At 44.0% G+C, this 14,621-nt stretch overlaps 1 protein-coding gene across 9 annotated transcripts; it reads left to right on the top strand.

The window, feature by feature from the left end:
• The first annotated feature begins 35 nt into the window (after nt 1-35).
• Nucleotides 36-14,203, top strand: CEP19 (centrosomal protein 19). Of its 9 annotated transcripts, none has more exons than XM_050965727.1 (6): nt 36-100; nt 778-908; nt 8,351-8,445; nt 10,390-10,543; nt 12,432-12,630; nt 12,980-14,202. In XM_050965727.1, the coding sequence occupies exons 5-6, from the start codon at nt 12,501-12,503 to the stop codon at nt 13,339-13,341; spliced, it is 492 nt and encodes a 163-aa protein (XP_050821684.1). In that variant the 5' UTR covers nt 36-100; nt 778-908; nt 8,351-8,445; nt 10,390-10,543; nt 12,432-12,500; the 3' UTR covers nt 13,342-14,202. The 9 variants fall into 9 exon arrangements, with proteins under 9 accessions (XP_050821684.1, XP_050821686.1, XP_050821685.1 ...); XM_050965728.1 differs by lacking the exon at nt 36-100 and adding an exon at nt 11,851-11,897 and having other exon boundaries at nt 657-908; nt 12,980-14,203; XM_050965725.1 differs by lacking the exon at nt 36-100 and adding an exon at nt 1,039-1,180 and having other exon boundaries at nt 658-908.
• The last annotated feature ends 418 nt before the right edge of the window (nt 14,204-14,621 follow it).

Genomic DNA, 14,621 nt, shown 5'->3' with positions numbered 1-14,621 from the left:
AGCCCCAGTAGGGCCCTACAGCCGGTCCTGTCGCGGGAGGGGGTTGTCATGGTACCCAAGAGGCCAGGGACGCTTATTGGCCGCCGACGTCTACGCCAAGGTTAGAGTATGCGGGTTGTGGGTCAGGGCCCTGCATCCCCCGGGGCCGCCTGTAGCCAGGCCGCTGTCCCAGTCTGTCTAGAGGGAGCGATAGTGGGGGCAGTGCCGGGGACTGCCCAGGCGCTGGCTACTCCCCCTTCCGCCCTGGGGTTATAGCTACCTCCCCTCCCTCTGCCTGACCGACCCCCTGCGCTGGGGCTCTAGCTACCTCCCCCCCACACACACACACCCCTGGGGCTGTAGCTACCTCCCCTCCCTCTGCCTGACCGACCCCCTGCGCTGGGGCTCTAGCTACCTCCCCCACACACCCCTGGGGCTGTAGCTACCTCCCCTCCCTCTGCCTGACCGACCCCCCTCCCTGGGGCTCTAGCTACCTCCCCCACACACACACACCCCTGGGGCTGTAGCTACCTCCCCTCCCTCTGCCTGACCGACCCCCCTCCCTGGGGCTCTAGCTACCTCCCCCACAGCCCTCTGGGGCTATAGCTACCTCCCCTCCCCCTGCCTGACCCCTGGGGCTCTAGCTATCTCCCCTCCCTCTGCCTGCCTGTCGCCAGTGCCCTTGGGGCTATAACTACCCCCACACCCTGCCTACCTCTTAGGTGTTGGGACTAAGGGTGCTGGGGAGGGGTATGGCAGCACCAGCTCGTTTTAAGTGGTTTCCTTCATTTACAACAGTGGTGCTCAAACTCTGGTCTGTGGATAGTTCCCTCTGAGGGGCATGCCTGGGTGGCCACACACCTAATAGGAGCCCAGCAAGCTTGACTATACTAAATAGGTGCCTGTACCCTGGAAGAGACACATGTAAGGTGAGGTGGTGGCTTGGGGGGGGGGGAATAGGGTATAGGTGGGAGGAGGCAGTGGGGTGAAAAGAGGGGTGGGGGGGAATTTGGGACGTGCAGGGCTGTGTTGGCTAAAGAAAGAGGTGATTTTCCCCAGCTCCAGGGCTGCAGCTGCCTGGGAGAGACAGCCCTCCTTTCCAGCCTCAGCTCTGTGGTGAGGGAGAGACCCCCTCTTTCCCAGCCCCAGCTTGGGGGCTGCCACAGCAGGGGGGAGAGAGCACATCCATCGCATTAGAAAGGTAAGACTACTGATATTAAAATGAGTTGTGTGCTTTTATTTGTAGAACAAAAAAGTTAAGTCTTTTTTAATATAGCACTTTTATCCAAAGTGCTTTACAATAGTTAGCTAACAGTGTAAACAACATTTGGAAATATCATTAAGTGGTCTGCTGAGACCCTCAGCAATTTTGAAGTGGTCTGAAAAAAAAAGTTTGAGAACTACTGATTTATAGGGTTACAGTTTTGCTTAATGGCTTTCAGCGCCCTCACTATAAAAAATTGTTCCAGCACCTATGGCCTGTCCTCCACCTCACTGGGGTTATAGTTACCCCCACTCCCTGCTTTCCCCCTGCAACTCTACCTGCCCCGGCATGCCCCCATCTCACTGGGATCCATTGTTACCCCCACACACGCTGTACCCTAGGGTTGCCAACTCTAACTGAAGCTATTCCAGGAGATTCTCCTCCTCTCCCAACATGACATGTCATTTTCTTAAAATATCCTATTAAAATCTCCCAGATTGCTTTCAGTAGTCACCAGGAGTTCAATGCCAATTCTGGGAGACTCCAGGCCAATCCTGGAGGGTTGACATCCCTCCTGCACCCCCACACAAGCACTTGCTGCACACAGGTTCCCCTCAGGAGGATCAGTCCTGAAAACAATTAAAGATCTCCAATTTTAACAATGACCCCGAGGACAGCAACTCCCATCCTCTGGGTGGGTGGTGCTGTCCAACTCCACAGGGATACTCCAAGCTGGGCAATGCCATGCAACTCTTATTGAGAGGTTAAAGTAAGAGGGGCTGAAGGAGCAGACCCCTCTCCTGTTCCTGGCTCCCATACAGCTCCTCCTCCTTGGCTTTTGCAGAGAGTTCCTCTCCTATTTCAGGTTACTTTAACTGCCAAACCAGGAGCTGGCAATGGGGTACTAATGCTGCTTCCCACACTTGGCTACTGCTCTAGAGCAGAGGTGGGCAAACTATTGCCCGTGGCCAGCCTGGCCTGGCAAGCTAGCCCCCAGCCCCTCCCCTGCTGTTTCCCCTCCCCCGCAACCTCAGCTCACTGTGCAATGCTCTGGGCTGTGGAGCTGCAAGCTCCTGGGGCAGCGCAGCTGCAGAGCCCAGCCTGACCCAGTGCTCTGTGCTGTGCATGGCTGGCTCCTGCTGGGTGATGTGGCTGCCTGTCCTGCGGCTCTGGGCAGCACAGCTGTAGCGCTGCCAGCCACTGGTGCTCCAGGGAGCGGGGGGATGGTGGTGTATGGATAGAGGGTAAGGGAGTTTGGGATTGGCGGGGGTGTGGATATAGGGGGCAGGGAACAGGGTTGAATGGGGGTAGTCAGGAAGGAGGGATCAGTCTGTATACCTGCACCACCACCCTCTTATTTGGCCACTTACACTGGGTGCATACCACTATGGTGGTCTTAAAGGCATAGTGCATTACAAGAGCACTTGATTGCCTATTCACATCTCTCAGGCTTTTTATTTGCTTATGAAAAACTGGTTAAAAAGGTAGAATTTCACATTTTTTTATTTATTCTGTGTAATTCAGTTAACTTCACATTTCATGTAATAACTATGAAAATAATGCAAGGTTTAGCTATAGTTTTATATTGATGCCATCAACTTATAAATATTTACATATAGAAATCTTTTTACCTATTTTATAGTTACAATTACAAGAAAACCTAAAATGATTATAATTGAAAGAAAATAGAGAAAAGATTTGTCTATTTTTCAGCTGGTTTCTTTTTTAGAATCCAGTTGAGTGATCAGTTTCATTATCTTTCTATTTAGTCTCTGATTCTGCAGAAGAATGTTCATGGGTATATCTGATTGTAGGATTAGGACTATAATTAGGGAGCAATCTTGCAAACACTTATATATGTGCTTAACCGTAAGCATGTGATTAGTCCCATTTATTCAGTTGGAACTACTCAATGGTTAAAATTAAGCACATGCCTAAATGTTTGCAGGATTATATCCTTAGTCAATGTCCCCTGCTGTTGTTGTAGGTCTTTCATAAAGCAACAAGTTAGAAAAAAATTGAAATTGGAAAATGTTTGTAAAACCACAAAATGGCAGGAGGACTTAGAGACAGGTAGTAACTGAGACTACATTTGTTAAATTATACTTGATTTCAGGTTTACAATTCCCCTTTTAAGAATGGACAGAGCTTCTCTTTTAGTTCCAGTGGCAGAGGACTCTGTTTTTGAAATGGTAGGATCTGAGTCTTATCTCTGCTTTTACCTTGAAGATCAGAATGGCCATGGATTTGGTAAAATGTATTTCTCTGCCCTCTTAAAGACAGCCATACCTTCTGTTGGTGATTTCAGGTCTCCAAAAGCTTGTAATAGTCATTTATACTTTGAAAAAGAATTTCAGTTCACTTATAAGCAACAGACTGTGAAATAATGAAAAAAGTTTGTCCAAAGAAATGTGCTGACTTTAATTTTTCTGTCCAGCACAAAATAATTATTAAAAAATATGGCAGGTAATTCCTGTGGCAAATTTTGAAAATATTGCAGTAAGTTGGAAATCTTCCCATGTGGTTTTTGTTAGATGGCTTATTCCTTCAACCTCTCACTTCCCTGGTCCTTCTCGCATGAACAGAGAGCAGCAATACCCAAAGTCTGAAGTGCAAACAATTAAATGTTTATCGGGGTGAACTTTCAGCCATAGGTGCCAAGTTTCCCCGGTGCCGGTAGGTGCTCGCCCCGCCTGTGCCCTGCTGTTTTGTGGCGCAAGCGCAGGGAGCTAGCAGTAAAAGTGGGCATGCAGCACACTTAGGGGAGGAGGTGGAGGTGAGCTGGGGCAGGGTGGGGAGCTGCCCCCACCAATTTTTCCCAGCCCCGAAGCACCCATGGAGTTGGCGCCTATGCTTTCAGCAAGCAATGATTTCAATTTCCTTCCTCAGTGTTTACCTTTCCAGCTCTGATGCCACAGAACCTTGCCTGTGCCCATTCCCTGTTCCCATTACCCCTCCTTAGCAAAACGATTCAAATCCTCCCTTCCCCCCACTTCCTGATTGACTGCAGACTATATATAGTAAAACTTGAGTTGTGCTTACTTATACCTTAACCAATCATTTCATAACCTATTGTAACATGATTATCTAACCAATTATATCCCACCACCTTAATTGGTTTACACTCAACAAAATTAATTATACAGCAGACAGAAACAACCACAGAACCAGAGACCATACAGATAAACAATAGGAAAGTGGGGATTACAGTAATAGAACAACAAAGATGAGGATTTTACGCCCCAGCTATTGATAAGTGAGTTCTTGCCAGACAGGATGCTATCAAACTAAGATTTCTTTAAATCTTCTAGGCTTTTCCCTTTCTCTGGAGGTGATAGATTGGATCACCTTTTTAACAACCCCAAATTGCCTTATTTCAGTGTAACTGGTGAGGATGTTACCGCAGGCTTCCCAGTTTATGGCTGTCCTTGCTGTTTAGCCAAAGGCCTTAGCCTAAGAACAAGGCCTTAGACTATCATACTCTATTGGTATTTTTGAATCCACCTTGATTTTATTACATTTCTTGTGTTGACTTTCTGTAATCTATAGAGATGGCTAGGGAAGGAGGTAGGCTAGGGGACTGGCATCTTTTCACATTTTTAAAACTAAGGGCTGGCCTACACTACTGCGGTAAATCGATCTAAACAGTGGTTCTCAAACTGTGGTCCACGAGCTCCATTCAGGTGGTCCGCGGATAGTCCCCTCTAAGGTGCGTGCCTGGGCGGCCGCACATAAAAGAGTGAAGGGCCACCCATCAAATTAGTGGAGCTGCATAGGTGTGGCTCCACTAATTAGGTGCCTGGACCCTGGAGAAGATGCACATGTAAGGTGAGGTGGTGGCCTTGGAGGTAGAGATGAGGAGATAGTGGGATGAAAAGAGGGGATGGAGGGAATTTGGGATGTGCAGAGTTGTATCGGCCAGAGGTGACTTTCCCCAGCTCCAGGGCTGTGGCTGCCAGGGAGAGATGGCCCCCCTTCCCAGCCCCAGATCGGCGGCTGCCACAGCAGGGAGAGAGGGCACATCCATCGCATTAGAAAGGCAAGACTAGTGGTATTAAAATATGAGTTGTGTGCTTTTATTTATAGAACAATAAAAGTTTAATTATTATTACAGTATACTCTTTCATAAGCTGAATATTTTGGGTAAAAAAGAGAGGCATCAAAGAGCAGGGGTTGGCTTATAAACTGGTCTACACCAAAATTTGATGATTTAAAACCCTATGGAATAATTGAATTAAATATCTAATACATTGTTGTTTTGTTTACCTGGAGCGTCGGCAGACCTAGAGCCCCTCAGCTCCCTGTAGCTGCGGTTCGCTGTTCCCAGCCAATGGGAGCTGTGGGAAGTGGTGCCACTTCCCGCAGCTCCGATTGGTTGGGAACAGCAAACCACGGACACTGGGAGCTATGGGGCTCTGTGCCTGCAGATGCTCCAAGTAAACAAAACATCCTGACCTGCCAGCGGCTTACTCTGGTGGGCTGGGAGACGAAGTTTTCCACCCCCTGAAATATAGGGTCAGCTTGTGAAAGGGTAATACAGTTTTTTTTTCTATTTTTATAGAGTATAAACAAATGGGCTAATGAACGAGTATATTCGGTAATTTTTTTTTAATGTAGCGCTTTTATCCAAATTGCTTTACATTAAAAGAACAGGAGTACTTGTGGCACCTTAGAGACTAACATTTATTTCAGCATAAGCTTTCATGGGCTACAGCTCACTTCTTCAGATGCATAGAATGGAACACACAGATAGGAGATATTTATACATACAGAGAACATGAAAAGGTGGAAGTATGCATACCAACAGGAAGAGTCTAATAATTGAGATGAGCTATCATCAGCAGGAGGAAAAAAAGTTTTTGAAGTGAAAATTAAGATGACCCGTAGAAGGTGTGAGGAGAACTTAACATGGGGAAATAGATTCCCCTAACACCTCTACTCTACTTGCGCTACATTGATGACATCTTCAACTGGACCCATGGAAAAGAAGCCCTCGAGGAATTCCACTGTGATTTTAATAATTTCCATCCCACCATCAACCTCAGCCTAGACTAATCCACACAAGCTGTCCATTCCTAGACACTTCTGTGCTAATAAGCGATGGTCACAACCACCACCTTATACCGGAAACCCACCGACCGCTATACTTACCTGCATGCCTCCAGTTTCCATCCAGGACACACCACACGATCCATTGTCTACAGCCAAGCTCTAAGATACAACTGTATTTGCTCCAATCCCTCAGACAGAGATAAACACCTACAAGATCTCTGTCAAGCATTCTTAAAACTACAATACCCACCTTCTGAAGTAAAAAAACAGATTGACAGAACCAGAAGAGTACCCAGAAGCCACCTACTACAGGACAGGCCCAACAAAGAAAATAACAGAACGCCACTAGCCATCACCTACAGCCCCCAACTAAAACCTCTCCAGCGCATCATCAAAGATCTGCAACCTATCCTTAAAGATGATCCCTCACTCTCACAGATCTTGGGAGACAGGCCAGTCCTCGCTTACAGACAGCCTCCTAACCTGAAGCAAATACTCACCAGCAACTGCGCACCATACAACATAAACACTAACCCAGGAACCTATCCTTGCAACAAAGCCCGATGCCAGCTCTGTCCACATATCTATTCAAGTGACAGCATCATAGGACCTAATCACATCAGCCACACCATCAGGGGCTCGTTCACCTGCACATCTACCAACGTGATATGCCATCATGTGCCAGCAATGCCCCTCTGCCATTTACATTGGCCAAACCGGACAGTCTCTACACAAAAGAATAAATGGACACAAATCTGACATCAGGAACAACATTCAGAAGCCAGTGGGAGAGCACTTCAACCTCTCTAACCACTCAGTGACAGACTTGAAGGTGGCAATTTTGCAACAACAAAACTTCAAAAACAGACTCCAAAGAGACTGCTGAACTTGAATTAATATGCAAATTAGATACAATTAACTTGGGTTTAAACAGACTGGGAATGGTTGGGTCATTACACTAATTGAATCAAGTACTCTGTTCTTTTTGCAGATACAGACTAACACGGCTGCTACTCTGAAACCTGCCTTACAGTAGTTAGCTAACGGTACAAACAACATTTGGAAAGATTAAGTGGTCTGCCAAGACCCTCAGCAATTTAAGTGGTCCATGGAAAAAAAAATTTGAGAACCACTGACCTAACTTATGCAACTTCAGTTACGTGAATAATGTAATTTGAAGTAGATGTAGTTAGATCCACTTACCGCGGTGGCTATACTGCACTGTATCGAAGGGAAGTTGACGGGAGACACTCTCCCATATACTTCTTGGGGAAGTGGAGTAAAAAAATCAATGGAAAAGTGCTCTCCCATTGATTTAGCATGTCATCACCAGACCTGCTAAATTGACATTCGCTACATTGATTGCAGCAGTGCTGATCTACCAGTAAGTGTAGACAAGCCCTCAAAGGGAAGTAGGATCTGTGTCCACTATGTTGTATTCTATGATGGGAGTGGTGATCTGCAGCAAAGGTGTTCTTGATCTTTGAGCCTCCATTGGTATTCTGGTCTACTCAATAGAAGTGGGAATTGTGAACATAGTTATTCTTCCAAATACTTTCCCATGCCTGGGTATCATCAGCCTATAAGGCAGTTAGTTTAGGGACAGAGGAATTGCCATATCTGACTGACAAACCATCTAGTCTGATAATCTGCCTTTGAGAATAGCCAATAGCAAATGCTTCAGAGGAGAAACAAGAAATGCTGTGTATTTCAGAGCACTTTACAAAGAAGGTCAGTTTCATTATTCCCATTTTACAGATGGGAAAATTGAACAGAGAGGCAAAGTGACTTAAAAAGAAATGTTTCTTCCTAACCTCACTCAGTGACTGTTTTATGCCATGAAGCATGAGAGTTTATATCCCTTCTGACTTGAAAAGAAAAATCCCATCCAATGTAAATGTGGATGTTCTTGTTTTGTCTACTAATTTTTAAGTCCTACTAAGATGTTGGCCTTGATGAATATCTTGTGGCAGTACACTCCAAAGAAGCATTTCCATCTTCTACTTTTAAATTTCCTACTATTCAATTAAATTGAGAGTATCATTGTTCTTGTATTATGAGAGGAAGTAAATAAGTGGGCCCAATTTATTTTCTCTATTTTTATACTTCAATCAGTGTGCAGGAGGCACTGGTAGGGAGAGAGAGGAGATGATCAGCAGGGCTGCTGGCGGGCAGGAGGTGCTGAAGGGAGGAGAACTTGGCTGCCGGTGGTGAGTTGGTGTCTATGCCAGTCTTTTCAGTCTCTTCTCATATGGAATCTTTTGGTGCCTCTGTTTAATTTTTGTCCCTCATCTGACTCTTCCTCTCCTCTATGAGTTAACAATCTGCTATATAGATATGATTTGCAAAATGTTGGCAGGTTTCTTGAGGAGGAGGAAATTAGGGCTGTCGATTAATCACTTTTTTAAAATGGCAATTTGAATTAATCACGTGAGTCAACTGCGATTAAACTGTTTTAATTGTACAGCTAAGGAATAGAATATCCATTGAAATTAAATATTTTGGATGTTTTTCTACATTTTCAAAGTGATTTCAATTACAACACAGAATACAAAGTGTACAGAGCTCACTTTATATTTATTACAAATATTTGCACTCTAAAAATGATAGTATTTTTCAGTTCACCTCATACAAGTACTGTAGTACAATCTCTATCGTGAAAGTGCAACTTACAAATGTAAATTTTTGTTATATAACTGCACTCAAAACAGTATAAAACGTTAGCACCATCAAGTCCACTCAGTCCTACTTCTTGTTCAGCAAATTGTGAAGATAAACAAGTTTGTTTAAATTTACGGGACATAATGCTGCCCACTTCTTACTTACAGTGTCACCTGAAAGTGAGAACATGTTCACATGGCACTTTTGTAGCCAGCATTGCAAGGTATTTGCGTCAAATATGCTAAACATTTGTATTCCCTTTTATGCTTTGGCCACCATTCCAGGGGACATGCTTCAATGCTGATGTCACTCGTTTAAAAGAATAATGCATTAATTAAATATGTAACTGAACTCATTGGGGGGAAAACTGTATGTCTCCTGCTCTGTTTTACCCACATGCTGCCATATATTTCATGTTATAGCAGTCTCTGATGATGACCCAGCACGTGTAGTTTGTTTTAAGAACACTTTCACTGCAGATTTCACAAAATGCAAAGAAGGTACCACTATGAGATTTCTAAAGATAGCTATGGCACTCGAACCAAGATTTAAGAATCTGAAGTGCCTTCCAAAATCTTAGAGGGACAAGATGTGGAGCATGCTTTCAGAAGTATTAAAAGAGCAACACTCCGGTGTAGAAACTACAGAAACTGAACCACCAAAAAGAAAAAAAAAAAAAAAATCACTTTTGTTGGTGATATTTGACTCAGATAATGAAAATGAACATACATCAGTCCACTCTGCTTTAGATTGTTATCAAGCAGAATTTGTCATCAGGTGTTGGTCCTGTTTTGAGCAGGGGATTTGACTAGATGACCTTCTGAGGTCTCTTCCCACCCTAATAGCCTATGATCAGCATGGACACATCCCCTCTGGAATGGTGGTTTTAGCATGAAGAGACATATGAATCTTTAGGGCATTTGGCACGTAAATATTTTGTGATGCCAGCTACAACAGTACCATGCAAATACCTGTTCTCACTTTCAAGTGACATTAAAAATAAGCAGGCAGCATTATCTCCGGTAATGTAGACAAACGTGTTTGTCTGGGGGACTGGCTGATCAAGAAATAGGACTGAGTGGACTTGGAGTCTCTAAAGTTTTACATTGTTTTATTTTTGAATGCAGTTTTTCACCACGAAAGCTCATGCTCCAATACATCTGTTAGTCTATAAGGTGCCACAGGACTGTTTGCAGTTTTGTTTTTTTTTTACATAATTCTACATTTGTAAACTCAACTTCCATGATAGAGATTGCACTACAGTACTTGTATTAGGGTGAATTGAATACTATGTTTTTTATAGTGCAAATATTTGTCATAAAATATAAACTGAGCACTGTACACTTTGTATTGTGTTGTAATTGAAATCAATTTGAAAGTGTAGAAAAAATCCCAAATATTTAAATTGTGCAGTTAAACAATCGAATACCGCTTAATTGCACAATTTTTTTTAATTGTGTGATTAATCACGATTTTTTTAATTCACTTGACAGCCCTACTGGAAATACAAAACGAAAACCCCTGGGATCTCAATTTCATACATGTTGCAGTTATGTTCAAAACGCTCTCTAAATAGGTGGAGTAGAGAATACTGGTGTCTGAGTTTGGGCCAGAAAGGAAGACAAAAGAATTGATTGAACTACTAAGGTAATCAGAGCTATGTTTATCAGTTAATTTTTTTTCACAACAAAATATACCTTTTAAAATCTCCTTTGGTTGGTTGGTTGATTTTACATATACATGTTCATGTTGCAGGAATTGTTTCATTGTAATTTCACAGTTTTCTGCATGTTAGTTCTACATTTTATTTTCCACAGATTTTCAAATCTGCCCAAATAAACCTAGAGCAAAAATTATAATTTAGTCCCTATGCAGATGGAACCCTTCTGCCAGGTGGATCCAGCAGCAACAGGCCGAGTTCAGTATCTAGGGGTTCCTTTTCAACAATACAACACAAAACTGGCTCGAGCCCCCACCCAGTGCCCTGTGATAATTACACACCACCCCCTGGGTGCCTCTAAGAGGCAATGTTTCCCCTATCCAAGCTCAGAGTCTGAGTGTAGCAAAACTTTTAATAAAAGGAGGGAATTAACTCAGCATTAATTTGGGAAGACACTGCAACTAGGGTTCATAAACACAAACCATGAGCAAAAGACTCACCCCTCCAAGTAAGTTGAGCAGTTTCCTTTTCCCCTCGGCTCTTAAGTCCAGCAACCCAAGAGTCCCCTTAATGTGCCCGTCCCGTCTCTGTGCCCCACTCACAGTTGCTGTCCTTGGCGGGTGCAGCCTCAGAGTTCAGAGATTCATCCACAGAGTTCACCTCCCATCTTGTGTGGAAGGTGGGTGGGGAGGGGAGATAAGGAGGCAGCTTACATGCTGCACTGCTCGTCACCCCAGTGGCCAGTTGCCACACATCTGCAGGGCTTTGCCCTCTCCACCAGCTTCTCTGCTGACTGTTTGCCATGCCTCTCCACCAGCTGCCCCACTGGCCACTAAGATATCTTCAGGGACCTCCCACACTTAACACAGCTCTCAGTAATTTCAGCTGTTAGTAAGGAGCCTCACTGCTAGTGCATGCTAGGTAGTCTCTTGCAATAGAGACATTGTCCCAATGTCGGTCTAATACTTTAGACCTAGGTATCTGACTTTAGCGCTGTAGTGTGCAATAAAACTCTTAACTCTTGTTATACCATGACAAGAGGCAGGGTCAAATGGTGTCCCCTGCCTAGTGAGTGCCATTCAAGTGAGGGTGAATCCTTCCATTGGGGTATGCCATGTACAGTTCTGCTGCCCTCGGTTCACAAAACAAGGATAACAACCCTATATTACTCCTGCCCCAAAAAAAGGAGACTGGGAATCCAGCACCAGCTGCAGTTGGTCTTTTGGGTAAGCAGTCCCATCATGCTGAGTGCTTAAGTGCAAATGAGATCAGTATCTGAAGTCTTTTTCCACAGCTCACTACTAGATGTCAGGGGAGAGCTCATTCAGACTGTTTACACAGGCAAGTTGTCTCCTCTCTTTAATTCAAACCTTGTGTCTTGGTTTTAATCCAACCCGTCATAAATAACAAGAAATCAAAATAGTTGGTGGGGAAAAAGGGTTTTTAAATGGTTAAATAACTGAGCTTTTCCAGATCAGTGGCTGTAATTTGCAGTAGAGTATTGTTAATGAAAAAGTCTCTAATGCACTGATGCATTGTATGATATTTTCCATTTTTTTAATAAAAATCTCTTTGGGCCTCCATTTGGCTATGTGGTACCCTCATCGAGCCCAGGGCACACAAATTATGACATGTTTGCATCAACCAAACAACCCAGACTCAGATGTAGAGTTGAGAAATCTGGAAATCAACAGCTGGGTATTACTGTACCCCCCTCCTGGACTCTAACTGAGCAAAGGATTTAAGCACGTATTCAAACTTAACCCTCTGTATAAGTGCTTTTCTGAGTCAGGACTCCTATAACCCTGATCAAAAACCACCCTTTAATTAAACTGATGCTGCTCCTTATTTTATGTTTTCCTTTTTCTTTTGCAGTGAACATTGAAGCACACACCTCGTAGAGCTCTAAGATTTCATTTTGTTCCGCCAGTAGCATGAGCTGGGATGACTTACGTTGCAAAGAAGTGTGGCATTCGCTTTCAGCCTCCATCCGTTATCCTGATCTATGAAGATAAAAACAAGGATAGAGCACGCCAGCGCATCATGCCTATCCGAAACTTCTCCAAGTTCTCAGGTACGGTATATTTAATTTTGGCATCTCACAGCCTCCTTCTGTAAAACAGCAAAGGGGCAGGAAGGGGGAGAAATGGCAACTGGGCACCTCTTCAGGGACTGGTAAGTTTCTTCTCACCAGCTCTGCGTGGGAAGTTGTGTAGTAGGACTACTCTGGAGGTGAAATACCCAGTGTTCTCCAGGCTTGGAGATCAAGCCAGGAAGCTTCCCAATCTGAGCTGTCTAGTTTAAAAATTATTATTGGCAGTCCTAGGGCAGCAGAGAATCTTTGGGTAAAGAGCATTTATTTAAGAATTGTGTGCTCAAGGCAGTAATTCTTGGGAGAGTGGGTTTTTTTTCCACCCCCGCAGATTGCAGCAGGGCTGCAGAACAGCTGAAGAATAACCCTCGGCACAAGGCTTACCTACAAGGGGTCTCACTGCAGCAGCTGCGGAAATTATACAGTTTGCTAAGAGGTCACTTGCAGGGAAAGAGTTTGGCCCAGAGCTTGGAGCAGATTCAGCAAGAAGAGACCATTGACCCAGAGGAGGACCTGAACAAACTAGATGACAAGGAACTGGCAAAAAGGAAGAGTATCATGGATGAGCTGTTTGAAAAGAACAGGAAGAAGAAGGATGACCCAGACTTCACCTACAATGTTGAGGTTGAGTTCCCACAAGATGAGCAGCTGGAATCCTGTGGCTGGGATGCAGAGTTGGACAATGAGTTCTGATAATGGACAAGGCCTCCCAGATAATCAGTATGGAGAGAGAGAGAAAAAACCCATATTCTCATTACACAAAGCACAGTTACTGTGTCCATCATATTGCATCAGTCTACAGAGCTTGACTGACACTGTTTACAAGTCATACAACTGATGCATTTTACATTGGTAAATAAGATCAGTGCCTATGGTGTTTTAGCAGTTTGGGGAATAGATAAACAATTTTTAAAAAGTCTTACATGAAGCCTGATAAAAAGGGACATGGGGATATTGAAAATTTTTAAATGGTTAGATTTGTAGCTGTTATGTAACTGAAATTTTAAATCTGTCTTTCAGCATTTATTTGTATTTTAAGGACTAAAATAGAATTGAATAGAAACAAAAACAGAAATGTAAACAGTGTTAAAGTTGCAAATCTTTACATCTAACTCCGAAGAAGAAACATTCAGATTCTTATTAGTTAGGCTTTAAGTGTTAATCTATACTCTGTACACAAATCAATATTGCAGAGAAAATCTTACCTTTAGATTTCTTGAGTTTTTAAATCCAGTCAGTGTTCCATGAATGTACATTTTTTTATTTAAGAAATAAAATATATTTAGAAAACAGATTAACCTTGGAGATATCATTGACATTTGCGGGGGGACGCGGGGGGGAGGGATAGCTCAGTGGCTTGAGCACTCACTCATGCCCGTCACCCCAGTTGGGGTCTGGGCCGCCAACAACAGTTCTCCAGAGTCCTCTATCCTGGGCCATTCGTTCTAACTGGTTCCAGGTATAGCCCATTTTTTTGCTATCAGCCTGAAGGTCACGTCGCCAGGTGTTTCTTGGACGGCCTCTTTTCCGCTTGCCTTGGGGGTTCCACCGCAGTGCCTGTCTGGTGACGTTAGTTGGCTGCTTGCGTAGCGTATGTCCTATCCAACCCCACCTTCTCCTTCTAATTTCTTCCTCTGCTGGGAGTTGACAGGTCCTCTTTAAGGAGGTGGATGTTACTGATGGTGTCTGGCCAGCGGATCTGGAGAATCCTTCTGAAGCAGCTTTTTATGAAGGTCTGGATCTTCCTGATGGTTGTTTTGGTTGTCCTCCAGGTTTCATCTCCATACAGTAGGACTGATTTCACATTGGAGTTGAACAGTCAAATTTTTATTGCCAAAGACAGCTCTCTAGAGCTCCAAGAAGGCTGCCCTTGCCTTACCAATCCTTACTTTGATGTCTGCGTCTGTGCCACCCTGCTGGTCCATGATGCTACCTAGGTAGGTGAAGGACTGCACTTCTTCCAGGGGGCTTCC

The sequence above is a fragment of the Gopherus flavomarginatus genome, chromosome 8, assembly GCF_025201925.1.
Source record: "Gopherus flavomarginatus isolate rGopFla2 chromosome 8, rGopFla2.mat.asm, whole genome shotgun sequence".
NCBI lineage: Eukaryota > Metazoa > Chordata > Testudines > Testudinidae > Gopherus > Gopherus flavomarginatus.
This window is presented reverse-complemented; position numbering and strand designations above follow the sequence as displayed.

Bases quoted from the DNA above. Each gene is read 5' to 3' on its own strand.
- CEP19 (XM_050965733.1), top strand. From the start codon at position 12,501: ATGACTTACGTTGCAAAGAAGTGTGGCATTCGCTTTCAGCCTCCATCC. The intron at 12,631-12,979 runs GTACGGTATATT...CCACCCCCGCAG, and splicing joins AAACTTCTCCAAGTTCTCAG to ATTGCAGCAGGGCTGCAGAA.